General features: G+C 43.6%; 1 protein-coding gene across 2 annotated transcripts in view; it reads left to right on the plus strand.

The window, feature by feature from the left end:
• LOC144611848 (heterogeneous nuclear ribonucleoprotein L-like) overlaps window positions 1–17,455 on the plus strand; it is a 36,935-nt gene extending 19,480 nt beyond the window's left edge. For both annotated transcript variants that reach the window (XM_078431150.1, XM_078431151.1), the window contains exons 7-14: window positions 938–997; window positions 1,841–2,160; window positions 3,110–3,234; window positions 3,829–4,030; window positions 9,928–9,985; window positions 10,345–10,365; window positions 15,917–16,012; window positions 17,114–17,455. In XM_078431150.1, the coding sequence (XP_078287276.1) occupies window positions 938–997; window positions 1,841–2,160; window positions 3,110–3,234; window positions 3,829–4,030; window positions 9,928–9,985; window positions 10,345–10,365; window positions 15,917–16,012; window positions 17,114–17,160 (929 nt within the window). In that variant the 3' untranslated portion in view covers window positions 17,161–17,455. The remainder of the gene's footprint in view (window positions 1–937; window positions 998–1,840; window positions 2,161–3,109; window positions 3,235–3,828; window positions 4,031–9,927; window positions 9,986–10,344; window positions 10,366–15,916; window positions 16,013–17,113) is intronic.
• Window positions 17,456–19,206: the final 1,751 nt, after the last annotated feature.

The raw sequence follows: 19,206 nt of genomic DNA on the forward strand, positions 1-19,206 counted from the left end.
CAACTGGCTCATTTATACATTTTCCTATTGATGTTTTCTAAACTGCTCCAATAAGTCTGGCTGAACTTTAATTCAATATGCTTATTGCAACTATGGTCACTAGAAAGGGGAATGTGTACTGAACCCTATACAATAGCCTATATAGGTTAGATAAGGCACATTAGCCTTCCATATATTCATTTGCTGATCAAATTTTAAATTGTATGTTACATATCAAACTGTTTTGAAACACATCCCACAATGCAATGTCTGTGGTCTGCTACAAATGGGTGAAGTTATATTTGCATAAACAATAGTCAATAATTTAGAAAAAAATGTAATGCACTTAGACATTTCAGAATATGTACACTTAAATTTCTAAATGAACCGACAAACCAGAGAATGCTGCTACTTCAGGGTTCAAACACTGATAAATAGCTTTTCCTGTATCACCTCTCACATGATCTGATCTTTGATCTTTCATATGTTAATGTGTTTCTTCTGTAATTTCCTCTGTGTGCTGTAAGCTTAAAATGCAAATAAAGATCTATGATGTTTAGAGAATTTTCTAATTGTAATCTTTTGTTTCTATGGTCATTTATTGTAAAACCTATGATGCAGGGTTGAAGTTTCAAGCCTGTGTTGAATCTTCTTGCAACCGTATGTTTGATGGAGAGCCATCTTTCAAACCATTTGTTGCTGTTGAGGCATAAAAGTGGTAAGATAATGTTCACTTGGACCTTGTGCCCTAGCACTGCTGTAAGTAGACATTTATGTATTAGTTCTGTCTTATTATGCATACTTTTGAATTGACTTCCAATAACTGTTTGGTATTATATCCTTGGGGAAAGCTGCTTAATCTTGCGCTGAAAGTGGGACTTCATGTGTAACAATGTTGGTGTTTTATTTCTGTGGGATGCAATTTCTTTTGTTCGTTTTCTTTCATCTCGTATTCCAGAGCCTCCAAGCAAGCGTTCAAGACCACCTGCCTTACTTGGTGATGCTCCATCCAGCTTTGGTGAGTAACATTTTTTTAGATCGCGCTAGAGAAAAATAGTAGTACTGAACGGTGTGTTCAGCTTTTTGCTCCACTAATTGGAGTGTAATGCAGTCTCTATATACTTTGAATTGAATTTAAATGTTTGCACAGCCAGTACCTGTGATGTGGCTTAATATTCAAGACAAGACTGTGTTTGAGGCCTGGATGTTCGTTCTCTTTATACATGACCTTGCTGGGCAAGGTGTAAGATCTATCTGTACTCGATAAAGCCAAAAACGAGGAATGAGATCCAATTGCACTGAATCCAAGTGCACTTGCCAAGGGCTTTATCCCTTTGTTCTGTCACAGTATTAGAGATGTGCTATCACCTCACAGACCATGTGTTTGTAGCACTTATCTCCCATAACTACCCCCAAAATTGTATATTAAGATTGTAAACATCTTTATGTTAAGTTTTCTTCATTCTTACAGTTCCTTGAAGTGCCTTGTAGTAAACAAATAAGAACTGTTGTTTTGTAAGGTTTTAAATCTATCTTTGAATTCGTGAACTTGTATGGTCCAACCAGTTTTGCAATGCTGTTGGCCTCCAGCTGCAACTTCTGTCAAATCTTATTAAACATTAGATGTTGCTCTGAATTTTCAGTTAAAACTTTCAAAGTTTCTATTTTGGGTGTGGAACACCACTACTGATCTAAGCTGATACACGTTGGGCACCATGGTTCCCAAGAACCAGTTGCATTGCCCAAAGGGTACAAGTGGTGTGCCACTTCCACATGTGGTGTTCTAGTTTTCAGTCTAACTTACATAACCTTTGCTTGTTCAGCTTGTGTTTCTGACCATACGTTGTTTCATTTTGACCAGGTCATGGCTATCCTCCCTCAACGTATCATGGCTTTTATGATGATGATGATGATGACTATACTCCCCCACATCGTTACGAAGGCAGGGGGATGGGTCCTCCACCACCACCACCTCCAGCATCAGGTCCTCGTAGGGGTCCACCTTCACGGCGCTACTCATCTCAGTATGGTTCTCAAGTACAGCCACCTCCTCTTCCACCACATGGTGATTATGGTCCTCTAGCAGATAGTCCAGTCCTGATTGTTTATGGGCTAGATACTAAGAGAATGAACCCGGATAAAGTGTTCAACATTTTCTGTCTCTATGGAAATGTGCATAAGGTATGTTTACGCTGGACTTGGTGCCAGTCTTTGTAAGAAGTCTGAAATTGTTTCTGATAGAAGTGTTTACAATCTATTTCCCTGGTTAATTAATGTCTGCCATTCCTTTGGACTGATGTAATACTTTGACAAGTACAAGATAATTGCATGGGACCAAGTAGACAGGAATTCATTACCGCAGACAGCTCTGGTATTTTTAAAACAGAGATAAATAGGTTGTTGATCAATGAGGGTGTCAATGGTTGCAGGGAGAATGGGGTTGTGAGATCAGTAGATCAGCCATGATTGAGTGGTGGAGTAGACTCAACAGGTCGAATGGCCTAATTCTGCTCCTATGTCTTCTGATTGACGAGGATTTGTTGACCCTCTCTTTGAATTTGAGCATACTAGTAATGTGTGGTCACATTTACTGTTATTTGTTGGGATGACGAAGAAAAATGTGGCTGCCAATTTGCACATAGGAAAGTCTGGCAAACCAAAATGACTTGCACAACCACTTTTATTTAAACATAAACTGCTGGATCTTGACCGAAAACTTGGACCATCCCTTTGCCTATACAGATGCTGCTTGTCCCGCTGAGTTCTTCCACCAATTCACTTATTTTGGCTTCAGATTCCAACAACTGCAATCTTTTGTGCCTCCACTGTTTTATTTATTGTTGATTGGTGGGAAAGTATTAGCCACCTTTTGGGAAGCTTGAAACTATGCCCTAGTATTTCCTTTTTCTCACCTTCAAATGTCTGGCTAACATCATCACTCTATCACCAAGGTTCAGGGTTTAGTCTGAAGAGTCTTTAGTTTTGGTCTAAAGAAGGGTCCCTGACATGAAACTTACCTATTCATGTCGTCCAGAGATGCTACCTGATCTGCTGAGTTACTCCAGCGCTGTATTTTGTTTTAAAGCAAGTGTCAACTCTATATTTATCAGCTACTGATCTGCACTTGCAGGTTAAGTTCCTGAAAAGCAAACCTGGAGCTGCCATGGTGGAAATGGGGGATGGATTTGCAGTAGACCGAGCCCTCACGTGTCTAAACACTGAAAACTTTCTGTTTGACCAGCACATAAATGTATGGTAAGGAAACCGTGCAATAAAGTCTGTGTAGGAAAATAACTGCAGATGGTGGTTCAAATTGAAGGTAGGCACAAAATGCTGGAGTAACTCAGCGGGTCAGGCAGCATCTCGGGAATGGGTGACGTTTCGGGTCGAGACCTGAAACGTCACCCATTCCTTCTCTCCTGAGATGCTGCCTGACCCGCTGAGTTACTCCAGCATTTTGTGTCTACCTTCGTGTAATAAAGTCTGGTATGTTAGTCACAGACCATGGAGACTGCTGGCAAAGCCAATGTTTAATACCCATCCTGATTGTCGAAGAGCAAGACCTGAAATAGCCATGTGATTTAGGTGGCTGTTTCAATGGGACAATTGAGGGTAACTGATCTGAATCTTTTCAGTGACAATTGCTCATTCAAGGTAAGATGATTTCTTATGATGACCCTGTAATTTTATGGGCACTACTTCAGATACTAGCTTTTTATTTAACTGTAAATGGGAGTGGGATTTGAAACAGTCCCAAAGCTATTGGTTCAGATCTCTACATTCGTAATGGATAGTTCAACATCTGCCCTTGTATCTCTCGCTGATATGTTTTCTCCCCTCTTCCCACAGTGTGTCAAAACAGAAGGTAATTGTTCCCGGCCAGTCATTTGAGTTGGATGATGGCTCTTGTAGTTTCAAGGATTATTCAACTAATCGAAATAACCGGTTCACAAATGTAAAGCAAGCTGCCAAAAACCGAATCCAGAAGCCCAATAATATGCTACATTTCTTCAGTGCTCCTCCAGGCATTGGAGAAGAAGTATTCTATCAGGTTTGTATTTATTTTTTCTTTGTGGACATTGACTTTGAACTGTCCTATTCCAAAATATTGTTGTGCAACACCATACGATGGATGGCCCCAGCCATGAAGCCCCAGTGCTCAATGCTATTAGAACATAGAACAGTGTAGCTTAACAGCAGGCCTTTCAGCCGTAATGCCCGTGCTGAACACAATACCATTAAACTAGTGTCCACTATTCATATCCCTCCATTCTCTGCATAACCGTGTGCCTATCCAAAAGCCACTTAAATGCCTCTAGTATTCTGGACAAAACTTTACCTTACGATCAAGAATAAGTTGATTTGAGGAAGTGGTGGCTTTGTTGCTTAGTACATTACAGTCAGAATCTTTTTTCCAGGATGGAAGAATCAAATACTAGGGGGCATAACTTTAAGGTGGGAGGGGCAACATTTAAAGCAGATATGCGGGTCAAGTTTTTTTGCACAGATGGTGAGTGTCTGGAACTCTCTGCCAGGGGTAGTGGTTGAAGCAGATGTGTTAGTGGCATTCAAATTACTTTTGGATTGGCAAGGAATGATGGATATGGGTTATCTTCAGGTAGATGAAGTAATGGTCTTGGCATCGTGTTTGGCACAGACAATAGACAATAGGTGCAGGAGGAGGCCATTTGGCCCTTCGAGCTAGCACCGCCATTCAATGTGATCATGGCTGATCATTCTCAATCAGTACCCCGTTCCTGCCTTCTCCCCATACCCCCTGACTCCGCTATCCTTAAGAGCTCTATCCAGCTCTCTCTTGAATGCATTCAGAGAATTGGCCTCCACTGCTTTCTGAGGCAGAGAATTCCACAGATTCACAATTCTCTGACTGAAAAAGTTTTTCCTCATCTCAGTTCTAAATGGCCTACCCCTTATTCTTAAACTGTGGCCCCTTGTTCTGGACTCCCCCAACATTGGGAACATGTTTCCTGCCTCTAACGTGTCCAACCCCTTAATAATCTTATACGTTTCGATGAGATCTCCTCTCATCCTTCTAAATCCCAGTGTATACAAGCCTAGTCGCTCCAGTCTTTCAACATATGATAGTCCCGCCATTCTGGGAATTAACCTAGTAAACCTACGCTGCACACCCTCAATAGCAAGAATATCCTTCCTCAAATTTGGAGACCAAAACTGCACACAGTACTCCAGGTGTGGTCTCACTAGGGCCCTGTACAACTGCAGAAGGACCTCTTTGCTCCTATACTCAACTCCTCTTGTTATGAAGGCCAACATTCCATTGGCTTTCTTCACTGCCTGCTGTACCTGCATGCTTCCTTTCAGTGACTGATGCACGAGGACACCCAGATCTCGTTGTACGCCCCGTTCCTAACTTGACACCATTCAGATAATACTCTGCCTTCCTATTCTTACCACCAAAGTGGATAACCTCACACTTATCCACATTAAACTGCATCTGCCATGCATCCGCCCACTCACACAACCTGTCCAAGTCACCCTGCAACCTCATAGCATCTTCCTCACAGTTCACACTACCACCCAGCTTTGTATCATCTGCAAATTTGCTAATGGTACTTTTAATCCCTTCATCCAAGTCATTAATGTATATTGTAAATAGCTGCGGTCCCAGCACCGAGCCTTGCGGTACCCCACTAGTTACCGCCTGCCATTCTGAAAGGGACCCATTTATCCCCACTCTTTGCTTTCTGTCTGTCAACTAATTTTCTATCCATGTCAGTACCCTACCTCCAGTACCATGTGCTCTAATTTTGCCCACTAATCTATGTGGAACCTTGTCAAAGGCTTTCTGAAAGACTGGCTCTCCCCTGTCAATTTTCCTGGTTACATCCTCAAAGAATTCCAGAAGATTAGTCAAGCATGATTTCCCCTTCGTAAATCCATGCTGACTCGGAACAATCCTGTTACTACTATCCAAATGTTCTGCAATTTCGTCTTTTATAATTGACTCCAGCATCTTCCCCACCACTGATTTCAGACTAACTGGTCTATAATTTCTCGTTTTCTCTCTCCCTCCTTTCTTAAAAAGTGGGACAACATTAGCTACCCTCCAATCCACAGGAACTGATCCTGAATCTATAGAGCATTAGAAAATGATCACCAATGCGTCCACAATTTCTAGCGCCACCTCCTTAAGTACTCTGGGATGCAGACCATCAGGCCCTGGGGATTTATCAGCCTTCAGTCCCATCAGTCTACCCAACACCATTTCCTGCCTAATGTGGATTTCCTTCAGTTCCTCCGTCACCCTAGGATCTCTGCCCACTAGAACATCTGGGAGATTGCTTGTATCTTCCTTAGTGAAGACAGATCCAAAGTACCGGTTCAACTCGTCTGCCATTTCCTTGTTTCCCATAATAAATTCCCCCGCTTCTGTCTTCAAGGGACCCACATTTGCCGTGACTATTTTTTCCCTCTTTACATACCTAAAAAAGCTTTTGCTATCCTCCTTTATATTATTGGTTAGTTTACCCTCGTACCTCATCTTTTCTCCCCGTATTGCCTTCTTAGTCATCTTCTGTTGCTCTTTAAAAGAGTCCCAATCCTCTGGCTTCCCACTCTTCTTTGCTTTGTTGTACTTCTGCTCTTTTATTTTTATGCTGTCCTTGACTTCCCTTGTCAGCCACGGGTGTCTCTTACTCCCCTTGGAATCTTTCCTCCTCTTTGGGATAAATTGATCCTGCAACTTCTGCATTATTCCCAGGAATACCTGCCATTGCTGTTCCACCATCTTCCCTGCGAGGGCCTCCTTCCAGTCAATTCTGGCCAGCTCATGCCTCTGTAATCCCCTTTGCTATACTGTAATACTGACATTTCCGATTTTCCCTTCTCCCTCTCAATTTGTAGAGTAAAACTTATCATATTGTGATCACTGCATCCTAATGGCTCTTTTACCTCGAGTCTCCTTATCAGATCAGGTTCATTACACAACACTAAATCCAGAATTGCCTTCTCCCTAGTAGGCTCAAGTACAAGCTGTTCTAAGAATCCATCTTGGAGACACTCCACATACTCTCTTTCCTGGGGTCCATTACCAACCTGATTTTCCCAGTCTCCCTGCATGTTGAAATCTCCCATAACCACCGTAGCATTACATTTGCGACATGCCAATTTTAGCTCCTCATTCAACTTGCACCCTATGTCGAGGCTACTGTTTGGGGGCCTGTAGATAACCCCCTTTAGGGTCTTTTTACCCTTACAATTCCTTATTGCTACCCATACTGATTCTATATCTCCTGATTCTATGTCACCCCTTGCAAGGGAGTGAATATCATTCCTCACCAACAGAGCGACCCCACCCCCTCTGCCCACCTGTCTGTCTTTTCTATATGTTGTGTACCCCTGAATATTCAGTTCCCAGCTCTGGTCCGTCCTCTTGTAGCCATGTCTCAGTGATTCCCACAACATCATACTTGCCAATGTCTAACTGAGCCTCAAGCTCATCCACTTTATTTCTTATACTTCGCGCATTTAAATACAACACTTTAATTTCCGTATTCACCTCCCCTCTCACACCGGTCACAATTGGCCCTGACCTTACTCTCTTATCCCTTCTAGAACTTCCCTCCCCATTTATTCGAGAGTCCTTTGCAATTTCTCCTGTATTTGCTTCCCCTTTAACTCCATCTCCATATTCCCAGTTTGTCAACCCCTCCCCCCCACTACTTAGTTTAAAGCCACACTTGTAGCACTAGCAAACCTACCTGCCAGAATGTTGGTCCCCCTGCTGTTAAGGTGTAACCCGTCCCTTTTGTACAGGTCACCCCTACCCCAGAAGAGATCCCAGTTGTCTAGAAATCTAAATCCCTGCTCCCTGCACCAGCTCCTCAGCCATACATTCATATCCCCGATCTCTCTATTCCTGCCCTCACTAGCACGAGGTACAGGTAGCAGTCCAGAGACAACCACCTTCGATGTCTTACTTCAGTCTTCTTCCTAACTCTCTAAACTCATGTCGCAGTATCTCCTTCCTCTTCCTCCTGACGTCGTTCGTGCCCACATGCACAACTACTTCCGGTTGATCACCTTCCCTCGCCAGGATGTTCTGAAGCCGCCCCGTGATGTCTTGAACCTTGGCACCAGGGAGGCAACAGACCATCCTCGAGTACAGCCTGCCGCCACAGAATCTACTGTCCGTACCTCGGACAATGGAGTCACTCACTACTATGGCTCTTCCTGACTTCGGTCTCCCCGGTCGAGTTTCCTTGCCTGGGTTAGATCTGCCAACACGTCCGCCACTCGGACTGGAAGCGTCTTCTTCCCCAACAGCTCCCAAGAGGGTGTACCTGTTTGCAATAGGCACAGCCACCGGGGTCTCCTGTAGTCCATGTTTGCTCCCCCCTGAAACGGTCTCCCACCTTCGCTTGACCTGGACCCTTGGCATGGCACCCTTGCAGTAGGTCCTGTCCAGGAAACTCTCGCATTCCCGGATGGCCCTGAGGTCATCCAGCTGCCTTTCCAACTCCGCCACACGTCCATTCAGGAGCCGCACCTGGACACAGTTCTTGCAGGTGTAGCTCCCAGAAGCTCCAGCGGTGTCCCTACCTTCCCACATCCTGCAGGAAACACACTGCACCAACTTGTCCGCCATTACTTTAGTGAAGTCAAAAACAATTCAGGCGCAAAAACAAGCGTAACCACCTCGCCGAAGACTCGAAGCCAAAGGCTCGCACTTTTCTCACAGGGCACTTAAAGACTCGCACTTTTCTCACAGGCCAAAGACTCGCACTTTTCTCACTTTTCTCACAGGGCACTTAAAGACTCGCACTTTTCTCACAGGGTACTTCCCTCAACAGGGCTGCACCCTTTGTGCAAGTCTTGCTTATATCAGTCACTAAATTACTTAATTGGCTAATTTACCAAATTTCTACTTTAATTGATCAACCAATCCAGGTACCCACTTCTATACTACCCGCCTGACAAGTTTGGAGTTATGCACTTTTCTGACTGACTACAAACGGCCTCTTGGCGCTCTTTTTAAACTGCCTTGTGGGTGGAAGGGCCTGTTCTTGTGCTGTACTATTCTATATTTTGTATTTAGCAACCGTCGACCTAGGACCCGATTGGTTTGGTTAGCTGCAATGGGTTTTAGTAGGTACCTCTTAAAATATAAATTACATACTATATGTTCCCAATATTAGGGGAGTCCAGAACCAGGGGACACAGTCTAAGAATAAAGAGGAGGCCATTTAAAACTGAGGTGAGAAGAAACTTTTTCACCCAGAGAGTTGTGAATTTGTGGAATTCTCTGCCACAGAAGGCAGTGGATCAAATTCACTGGATGAATTTAAAAGAGAGTTAGATAGAGCTCTAGGGGTAGTGGAATCAGGGGATTTGGGGAGAGGGCAGGCACAGGTTACTGATTGTAGATTATCAGGCATGATCACAATGAATGGTGGTGCTGGCTCGAAGGGCCAAATGGCCTCCTCCTGCACCTATTTTCTATGTTTCTATATTCTCTGCCATTGTTCACCCCAATCTAAGTGACATTCAAGGTTAAGGCAGAAGCTAGATGATTATCAGTAGCAGATTCCCTTAATCTGAAGCCATGAGACTGCCTGTAAGAGCAGTGTAAGCTCCCAGACCCCACATCAGTATCATCCTTTGATATCTTTTATTCCATTATTGTGATACTTCCATTAAATGTAGGCATTCCACCTGCTGTTTGGCAGGAGATCTTCCTTCTGAAAATGCGTTGTATATTGCGCAGGGAATATGTTCTCGGTTGAGGGTGACTGAGATATTACAGGATGCCTCTAATGCACAGGTTTGGAAATTAAAATGCAGCTTTATTTTTGCTTTGGACTTCACTTTGCTTACTTTAAATGTCAGAATTCCTGGGCTGATTAATTTTGCTACTGATATCTGTGTTCGAGGAGACCAGGCTTGTAAATTTGAATTGTTTTCCAGATATCTGACAAAGCTGATGTGAAGAGGCCTAAAAGTGTCATATTTTTCAGTGGGAAAGGTAGGTGAGTTATAGTTCAAGCAATGTTGTTGCTCTGTTTTAATGGAATGATATGCGCATGAGAGATTTTTGGAATGCAATGTTTGTATTTAAACATTCTGTGGGCAGTTAATATTGTATTTATATTGAAGAACTAAAATCTTGAAAGAATGTACCTGATAATGTGAACAGTTCGTTTGCTCTCTCGGTATAATTGTTATTTCTGAAATGCAGGGCAGTTATCGCTTGTTCCTTGTCTATAAACACCACGTAATTAATTTTATGCAACAGATTGTGTGTTTAGCGGTTGTACGCGAATTAACAATATGTTTGTACTTTCTTTCTTCCAATTATCTTTGCCATTTTCCAACATGGGCCAGGTGGATCGAAAGGCAATCAAGGTAGGGCACAAATTCATTTTCAGTTTTCCTTGAGTGGAATTTGAGTTTTGAAGTGCTTGTATCTTTGTTAGAAGTACGTGATAGTCTTAAGTGTCCTTTTAATTAGGGTACTCAGAGCTCTATAGGAAAAAATATTTAAGATTGTTTTCCTGTCAGAATGATGGGTGTATTAACATTTAGACACGTCAATGTAAAATGTAATGAAAATGGGTGTTGCCTCAATCCATTCTCGAAATACATGTGTTACGTGTTATGCAAAAGGTCGTTTTTAATTAGGTACATCTATAAAATGCATCTTGCACCTATGTGAGTTAACCGTCAACTTTTACAAGGTTCCTGATTTTAATACGTTTGTTGCTGGCGTGAAAGTCAATTTTCTCAAGTTATTACTAATAGGCAATGGATGGTATATTAACTCCTCTTCTTGAGGTGAGCAAAGGCTTAAACAGATAAGATGGAGAACCTGACCCAACTTACTGTCAATACGACTGTTTCTGGTAAAACTCGGACATGGCACGGTAGCGCAGCGGTAGAGTTGCTGCTTTACAGCGAATGCAGCGCCGGAGACTCAGGTTCGATCCTGACTACGGGTGCTGCACTGTAAGGAGTTTGTACGTTCTCCCCGTGACCTACGTGGGTTTTCTCCGAGATCTTCGGTTTCCTCCCACACTCCAAAGACGTACAGGTATGTAGGTTAATTGGCTGGGTAAATGTAAAAATTGTCCCTAGTGGGTGTAGGATAGTGTTAGTGTACGGGGATCGCTGGGCGGCACGGACTTGGTGGGCCGAAAAGGCCTGTTTCCGGCTGTATATATATGATATGATATGATATGATGTTGGGATCCAGCAATCGCCACTAGTAGGATGTCTCGGTAAATGTAGTATTTAACAGAAGATCAAATTGTTGTACTTCAGTGGCTTGTTTTAAACTATGGTTTGTGGGGTTTCCTCAGTTTTGAGAGGCAGGGTATGAAAAAGCTGTGGTTCTAGCACATTGATGATTTTCCACTGGTGTTTATGGCCATTTTCAACCCTTTTGCTTGGTACTTGGTATAAATGTAAATTGTCCCTAGTGTGTGAGGGTAGCATCAATGTGTGGATATCGCTGGTTGGCGCCGACTCTGTGTCTGAAGGGTCCGCTGCTGTGCTGTGTCACTAAACTAAACTAAATGATTACTTTTGATGTCTTCATTATTGAATCTTTTGAGCATTGTGCTGATGGCAGATCCATTAATGGCCTTAAATTCAGCTGGTTGACAGTGTATTTTTAGATTGAACTGTATTACACAAACTAGGTATCAAGCCGGCAGTACATGCACAGAATTTTGTGGTGTTGGCCGCGGTAAGTTCAGTGGCAGCCAGTTTGCCCCCTCAAAGCTGGCTTGTGATTGAGCTTGGTTGGAAACAGACCCAGAGCACAGGTAACACAGGTGGAAACTTTGGTTTATGTCATACAGCAACTCTCAATTTCTCTCAATTGAGCAAACACGTCGTCTACTTTCTACTGCAATTGAACAGGAGATGGAGGTGAAAAATAGCTACTCAAAATCTATACCAACTGAAATGACCCCAGCATAGCGGCTGCAATTCAATCTGTGTGCTTTGCTTCAAAAAAGGCTTATTTTAACCTATCTAAATCTTGCCAAATTGTTTAATCGCTCTTAATTATGCCTTAAAGAGATTGCTACTCTGATGCATGAAAGGGGGGTGTTTCTTTTAAATTAGGGGGGGAGAGGAAGAAATATTTGAAATGGGGAGTAACACAGGGCCAGATGTGGTGTGGCAATTGTTGAAGCATCCTGTATTACTGTTGCTAAACATGAGGAATATGGAATTATCAAATGTCTCTGCTGTTCTGTTTCTGTTAACAAGAGATAGATTTAAACTTTAAAATGTCTTTTAGAAATCAGGATTGCTACCCATATTAGCCTTTTGCTATAAATAAATGTTTGGAAACGTAATGTATAATAATTCCTACAACATTCAAAGAGTGGAAATGATTACATTTGAAGGCAGTTTTTCTTTGGAACACTAGTACGAGCCCAGTGAAAATATTTTGGGTTTATTAGAAATAATGGGGAAATGTTTGACGGGTTGTGGGGGTGTGATTATAGAAGGGATGATAATGGAAAATTAGGTTGTGGAACAGATAAAGAAACAGAGGTGTAGGGATAGCATGTTGTAGAGGGTCACAATGAAACCTTGTCAATATGCATTTCCCTATTGGGGAATGGAGGTTACTCAATGCCAGCAGTTCAGGCTTTACACTCAAACAGAGAACCAGTTCATACACCCCTTTTGTTCCCAGTTATGTCAGTCAGGCATCTGTTGCATGGTGACAGATTGGAAGATGAGATGCGATTTGAACATCTTGGGTTGAACTTTTTTTGAAACCATTTTGGGGGCTGAGGACATGGGTCAGAGTGAAATTCACGCTCCAACTCAGGTTTGTTTAGAGAAAGTTTTGGAGACACGGCGTGGAAATGGCTCCCTTGGCCCACTGAGTCCACACCAATCACCAATCACTTGTTTACACTCCTGAAATGACTTGAGTTCAGACGAGCAGGAGGCATTATGTATTACTAGACCAAGTAGACCCGTTGGGCCCAAACCTCTCCTGCATTGGTGCAGCATTCTCTCTCTCTCCCCTTCTCCCCCCTTCCCCTCCCCCTTCCCTGCCTCCCCCTCCCTCCATCCCCCTGATCCTCCCTCCACCCCCTCCCACCATCCTACCCAAGAGATAGATTTAAACTTTAAAATGTGAATAACTTTTAAAATATAACACCGATTTCAATGAAACTTCTTCCATTCGCACCAAAACGATGATGAGCAAGGTGGGCCTAAAATTGTTACGCTATCGTGCACCGTTTTGGCTGTAGTTCAGGAACAAACAAACAACAGTTTTAGTATATAGATTATATTACTAAAACTCATCTTGTATGTTTGTTCTGTATGTTTGTTCCTGTTATTTCTGTGTCCGTTCCTGTATGCCCTTACCTACAAAAAAACGGTACACGACCCACACAATTGTAGGCGCACCTTACCATTGTCCTGGGGACACATTCGTCTAAGTTTCATTCAAATTGCTCTTATATTTTTCAAGTTAGAGAGTTTTAAAATTACTGTATAAAATTAGCTTATTGCTTGCCATGTTCAGCGCCTGACGTTACAATGGGACCCGCCCGAGTGATGACTAATGAGGGAGGGGGGTGCCCACGATGGCCGCCAATCTGCACGTGCGCAGAACAAAAGGGTCCGCGCCTGCGCAGTTGCGGCCCGTTGATCTAATACTTACCTAAGAGGGCCTGCGCAAAACACCACGGGTCCGTCCGCGCCTGTGCAGTTGCGGCCCGCTGATGTTGTTGGGGGGGGGGGGGGTGGAGTGTGTGAGTGGGGGGAGGGGAGAGGGAAGGGAGCTGGACCAATCCAGGAGAGGTTTGGGGGAGTTTTAAGGAGGGTTGAGGGGGGATGGAGTGGGTCAGTGGGGGAGGGGAGGATGCTAGACCAATGCAGGATACGCTTTGGGGCAACGGCTCGCTCTGGCGGCACGGGGCCGCGGTGAGTGGCTCCCTCTCCCCTTCCCTGTCCCCCCTCGCTTGCCCACGGCCTTGGGGCACACTCGCCGCCCGGCAACGGGTTTCATCAGTTGGAGAGGGTTGATCGTCAGTTGGGGGAGGGTTGCCCCAGGAGAGGCCCACAGGAGAGATTTGGACCCAACGAGTCCTCCTCAGTCTAGTCCTTTATAAATGTGCCAGAGAAAATGCATCGGCAATTTGAGATAGGTGTTGAATGGGTGAGTATTTGAATGTACACTTTGCTAATGAGTGATTGTGCATGGGTGTGGCAATACTTTACTGAACTGCATTTGTATACGTGACAATAAAACATTATGGATCTCTTGCCCAGAGTAGGGGAATAGAGGACATAGGTTCAAGGTGAAGGGGAAAAGATTTGATAGGATTCTGAGGGGTAACCTTTTCACACAAAGGGTGGTGGACATATGGTACAAGCTGCCAGAGGAGATAATTGAGGCTGGGACTATCCCAACGTTTAAGAAACAAGTAGATGGATAGGACAAGTTTGGAGGGATATGGACCAAGCGCAGGCAGGTGGGACTAGTGTAGCTGGGACATGTTGGCTGGTGTGGGCAAGTTGGGCCGAAGGGCCTGTTTTCCACACTGTATCACTCGATGACGATGAATATGATTGTCCATTGTTGGAAATCAAGTGGATTTCTAACAATGTCCACTTTTCACTTGTTTTCCCTATTTGGGAGCTGATGGGCTATGCAGGAGATTCAATAGACAATAGGTGCAGGAGTAGGCCATTCAGCCCTTCGAGCCAGCACCGCCATTCAATGCGCTCATGGCTGATCACTCTCAATCAGTACCCCGTTCCTGCCTTCTCCCCATACCCCCTCACTCCGCTATCCTTAAGAGCTCTATCCAGCTCTCTCTTGAAAGCATCCAACAAACTGGCCTCCACTGCCTTCTGAGGCAGAGAATTCCACACCTTCACCACTCTCTGACTGAAAAAGTTCTTCCTCATCTCCGTTCTAAATGGCCTACCCCTTATTCTTAAACTGTGGCCCCTTGTTCTGGACTCCCCCAACATTGGGAACATGTTTCCTGCCTCTAATGTGTCCAATCCCCTAATTATCTTATATGTTTCAATAAGATCTCCCCTCATCCTTCTAAATTCCAATGTATACAAGCCTAATTGCTCCAGCCTTTCAACATACGACAGTCCCGCCATTCCGGGAATTAACCTAGTGAACCTACGCTGCACGCCCTCAATAGCAAGAATATCCTTCCTCAAATTTGGAGACCAAAACTGCACACAGTACTCCAGGTGCGGTCTCACCAGGGCCCGGTACAACTGTAGAAGGACCTCTTTGCTCCTATACTCAACTCCTCTTGTTACGAAGGCCAACATTCCATTGGCTTTCTTCACTGCCTGCTGTACCTGCATGCTTCCTTTCAGTGACTGATGCACTAGGACACCCAGATCTCGTTGAACATCCCCTCTTCCTAACTTGACACCATTCAGATAATAATCTGCCTTTCTATTCTTACTTCCAAAGTGAATAACCTCACACTTATCTACATTAAACTGCATCTGCCATGTATCCGCCCACTCACACAACCTGTCCAAGTCACCCTGCAGCCTTATTGCATCTTCCTCACAATTCACAATTCAAAGCCAGATTGAATTCCCAACATGGTGCAGCTCAACATTGAACCTTGGAAACTATTTCAACTTTTGACTAATTCATTTGATATATTTCAACACACATGGCCACATATATCGAGCCCAAATACTGGGTTTTACGTAATGACCTGTAATTCCAGGTTTGTGTGTATGGATATATTTTCAGTGGACTGTTTCTTTGAGATGCACAAATTTATCGCAGAATTTCTTTTAGGAGTATCAGTTTTGTGCTGTACTTTTTTCCCCCTCTTCAATCTTCAATTGATGTTAGCAATGGAGCTTATATCTAAGCAATTAAATCCTAAAGGGTTTTAACTTACTCCAAATTTTTGTTTTGTAGGTGAGAAAAGTTCTTCTGGGCTCCTGGAGTATGAATCAAAGTGTGATGCATTTGAGGCATTGGTTATGCTTAATCATTACAGGCTAAAAAATCCAGGTACGTTCTTCTATTGTGAATTTTGGCATTGATTCCATAATTAGCTGGACAGTGCAAAGAATTCTTGACTTTGCATTGTCGTTTAAGAGTTATCTCTTATTAATTTTAACACAGTAAATATAAAATCCTGAATATTGAGCAAACAATGTACCATTGTGATTTTTGAAGTACATGATGTAATATGAAGGGGAATCTCACTGGATGTGGTGGAAGGTGAGGGGAAGGCATTGATATTTTACCTTATAACCAAGCATATTAATAAATGCCAAATGGAAAACTTTTAAGTATCGGAATATTGAACAGTCATTTGTTTCTTCAGATAAACAAGACATGGCTTCGGGCAGAAGCTGGGGTGGGTGGGGCCTAAAAGTTATTTCATAGTTAAGTTCCATATGGTAGATGGAGAGGTTTTATTTTTATGACTACTTAGTGCTAAAGCTATGTAGTTGTAAAAATTAAATATGCTACTTTAATCTACTGATCACTTAGTTATAGTCATACAGTGTGGAAATAGGCCCAACTTGCCCACACCAATCAACATGCCCCATCTACACTGGTCCCACCTCCTGTGTTTGGCTCGTATCCCTCTAAATGTTTCGATAGTACCTGCCAAATCTTTCTCCACTGGCAGCTCGTTCCTTACCCCTTTGTGTGTTACTCAACACCCTTTGTGTGAAGTAGTTACCCTTCAGATTCCTATTAAATCTTTACACCCTTACCTAAAACCTATGTCCTCTGGTTCTTGGTTCCATTAAACCTATGTCCTCTGGTTCTTGATTAACCTATGTCCTCTGGTTCTTGGTTCCCTTAAACCTATGTCCTCTGGTTCTTGATTAACCTATGTCCTCTGGTTCTTGGTACCCTTAAACCTCTGTCCTCTGGTTCTCGGCTCCCTTAAACCTATGTCCTCTGGTTCTCGATTCCCTTAAACCTATGTCCTCTGGTTCTCGGTTCCACTTGCTGGGACACTGTTTCAAACTCAGGTCGTACATTTACAGAAAGGTGTATGTTTTGGAAATGTGTACTAGTCATATTTGATGGCTACGTTCTCCACTGATCTTGTGTCTGTGTCTCTATTCTTACTCTGAAAACTCCCAACAGATGGGCCCGACCTGTACACACTGAAGCTGTGTTTCTCTACTGCCTAACAAGATCCTGATGTGGGAGCAGACACAAGGCTGATCATTGCTTTTGATGTATCTGGTTTTGTTCCAACTGTTTTTTTATCATTTAAATGCTGTAACATGTGGTAACTCATGAAAGGGAATTGTATGTTCTCCAGTTAAAGGGCAGGTTTTTTTTAGTTTTCCCATGAATGAATGGTTAGTAAAATGTGGAATGTGACTGTTAGTGGTTTAGTATGTACGAGCAACTATTTCAACTTGTTTAATAATTGGAAAATTCCTGCACTGCTTAATACCGTACACTATTTATGTTACAGCTACAAAGTATTAATAAATGATTCTTTTAGTCTTTGTGACTGACCTTGTAATCTTTCTTTACGGAAACCGTGAACATTTGGAAATACACGAGTTTTGGGGCACAAAAGAGATTGTGAATGTGGGTTTGAGTTAAATGAAAGATAAATTAGAAAGACCAAATATAAAATTTAGGAACAGAATGGGGAATAAAAGGTGAGTCAAACCAAATTGAAAGTAAATCTAAAAAGGCCAGGAAGCAATAGTAAATCAGTGTTACAAAATGAGCTGCACCCATGCCAGCATTACTTCCTTGTGTGGGGTTTTCCATTAAGACGAACAAAGCGCTTAATGGGGAGAGATATTGATGCTGATCATGGCCGAGCTGTCTGAATCTAAGTGTCACACCCTCAAAAGTAAGCTTCTACATCCCGCAGCTCCGCTCTTGCTCCCCCCCCCTCCCCCCATTTGTAACAAGGACAGAATCCCCCTCGTTCTCACCTTCCACCCCACCAGCCAGCGTATCCAACAAATCATCCGCCAACATTTCCGTCATCTACAACGGGACCCCACCACTGGCCACATCTTCCCTTCCCCTCCCCTCTCTGCGTTCCGCAAAGACCATTCCCTCTAACTCCCTGGTCCACTCGTCCCTTCCTACCCAAACCACCCCATCCCCGGGCACTTTCCCCTGCAACCGCAGGAGATGCAACACCTGTCCCTTTACCTCCCCCCTCAACTCCATCCAAGGACCCAAACAGTCCTTTCAAGTGAGACAGAGGTTCACCTGTACCTCCTCCAACCTCATCTATTGCATCCGCTGCTCTAGATGTCAACTTCTATACATCGGCGAAACCAAACGCAGGCTCGGCAATCGCTTCGCTCAACACCTTCGCTCGGTCCGCCTTAACCAACCTGATCTCCTGATGGCTGAGCATTTTAGCCATCCCACTCCCACTCTCAGTCTGACCTTTCTGTCATGGGCCTCCTCCAGTGCCATAGTGAGGCTCACCGGAAATTGGAGGAACAGCACCTCATATTTCGCCTGGGCAGCTTGCAGCCCAGCGTTATGAACATTGACTTCTCCAACTTTAGATAGTTCCTCTGTCCCTCTCTTCCCCTCCCCCTTCCCAGATCTCCCACTGTCTTCCTGTCTCCACCTGCATCCTTCCTTTGTCCCGCCCCCCCTGACATCAGTCTGAAGAAGGGTCTCGACCCGAAACGTCACCCATTCCTTCTCTCCTGAGATGCTGCCTGACCTGCTGTTATTCCAGCATTTTGTGACTAAATACCCTCAAAGTAAGAGATTGGCTGATAAGAGAAGAAATGTCTTCACTAAAAGAATGGAACATCTATGAATTTTCCATCTAAGTGGGCTGTGGAAAGTTGTTTTTACAGAGGGCAGTGAGTGGCTGGAATGTGCTACCTGGGGTAGTGGTGTTGGAGGCAAAAATTGTACTGGCATTTTAAGTCTTTTAGATAGGCGCATGGATATGGAGGAATGTGGATCACGTGTACAGGTAGATGAGATTAGTTTAACTCGGCATCATGTTTGGCTTGGACGTTGCACAATGTCCATCCGGCAGAAGGTATAGAAACTTGAAAGTACGCACTGCCAGCCTCGGGAACATCTGTTTTCTGGCTTTTGAACAGTCATTCCATAAGCGAAGGTACTATTCGATTCACCTTGGACATTGGACACTGTCTAAGGAACAGATGCACAAAAATGCTGAGAACTATATTCTGCTCTCTGTATCGACTCTATCGTACTTGAGT

This window comes from Rhinoraja longicauda, chromosome 41 (assembly GCF_053455715.1).
Source record: "Rhinoraja longicauda isolate Sanriku21f chromosome 41, sRhiLon1.1, whole genome shotgun sequence".
NCBI lineage: Eukaryota > Metazoa > Chordata > Chondrichthyes > Rajiformes > Arhynchobatidae > Rhinoraja > Rhinoraja longicauda.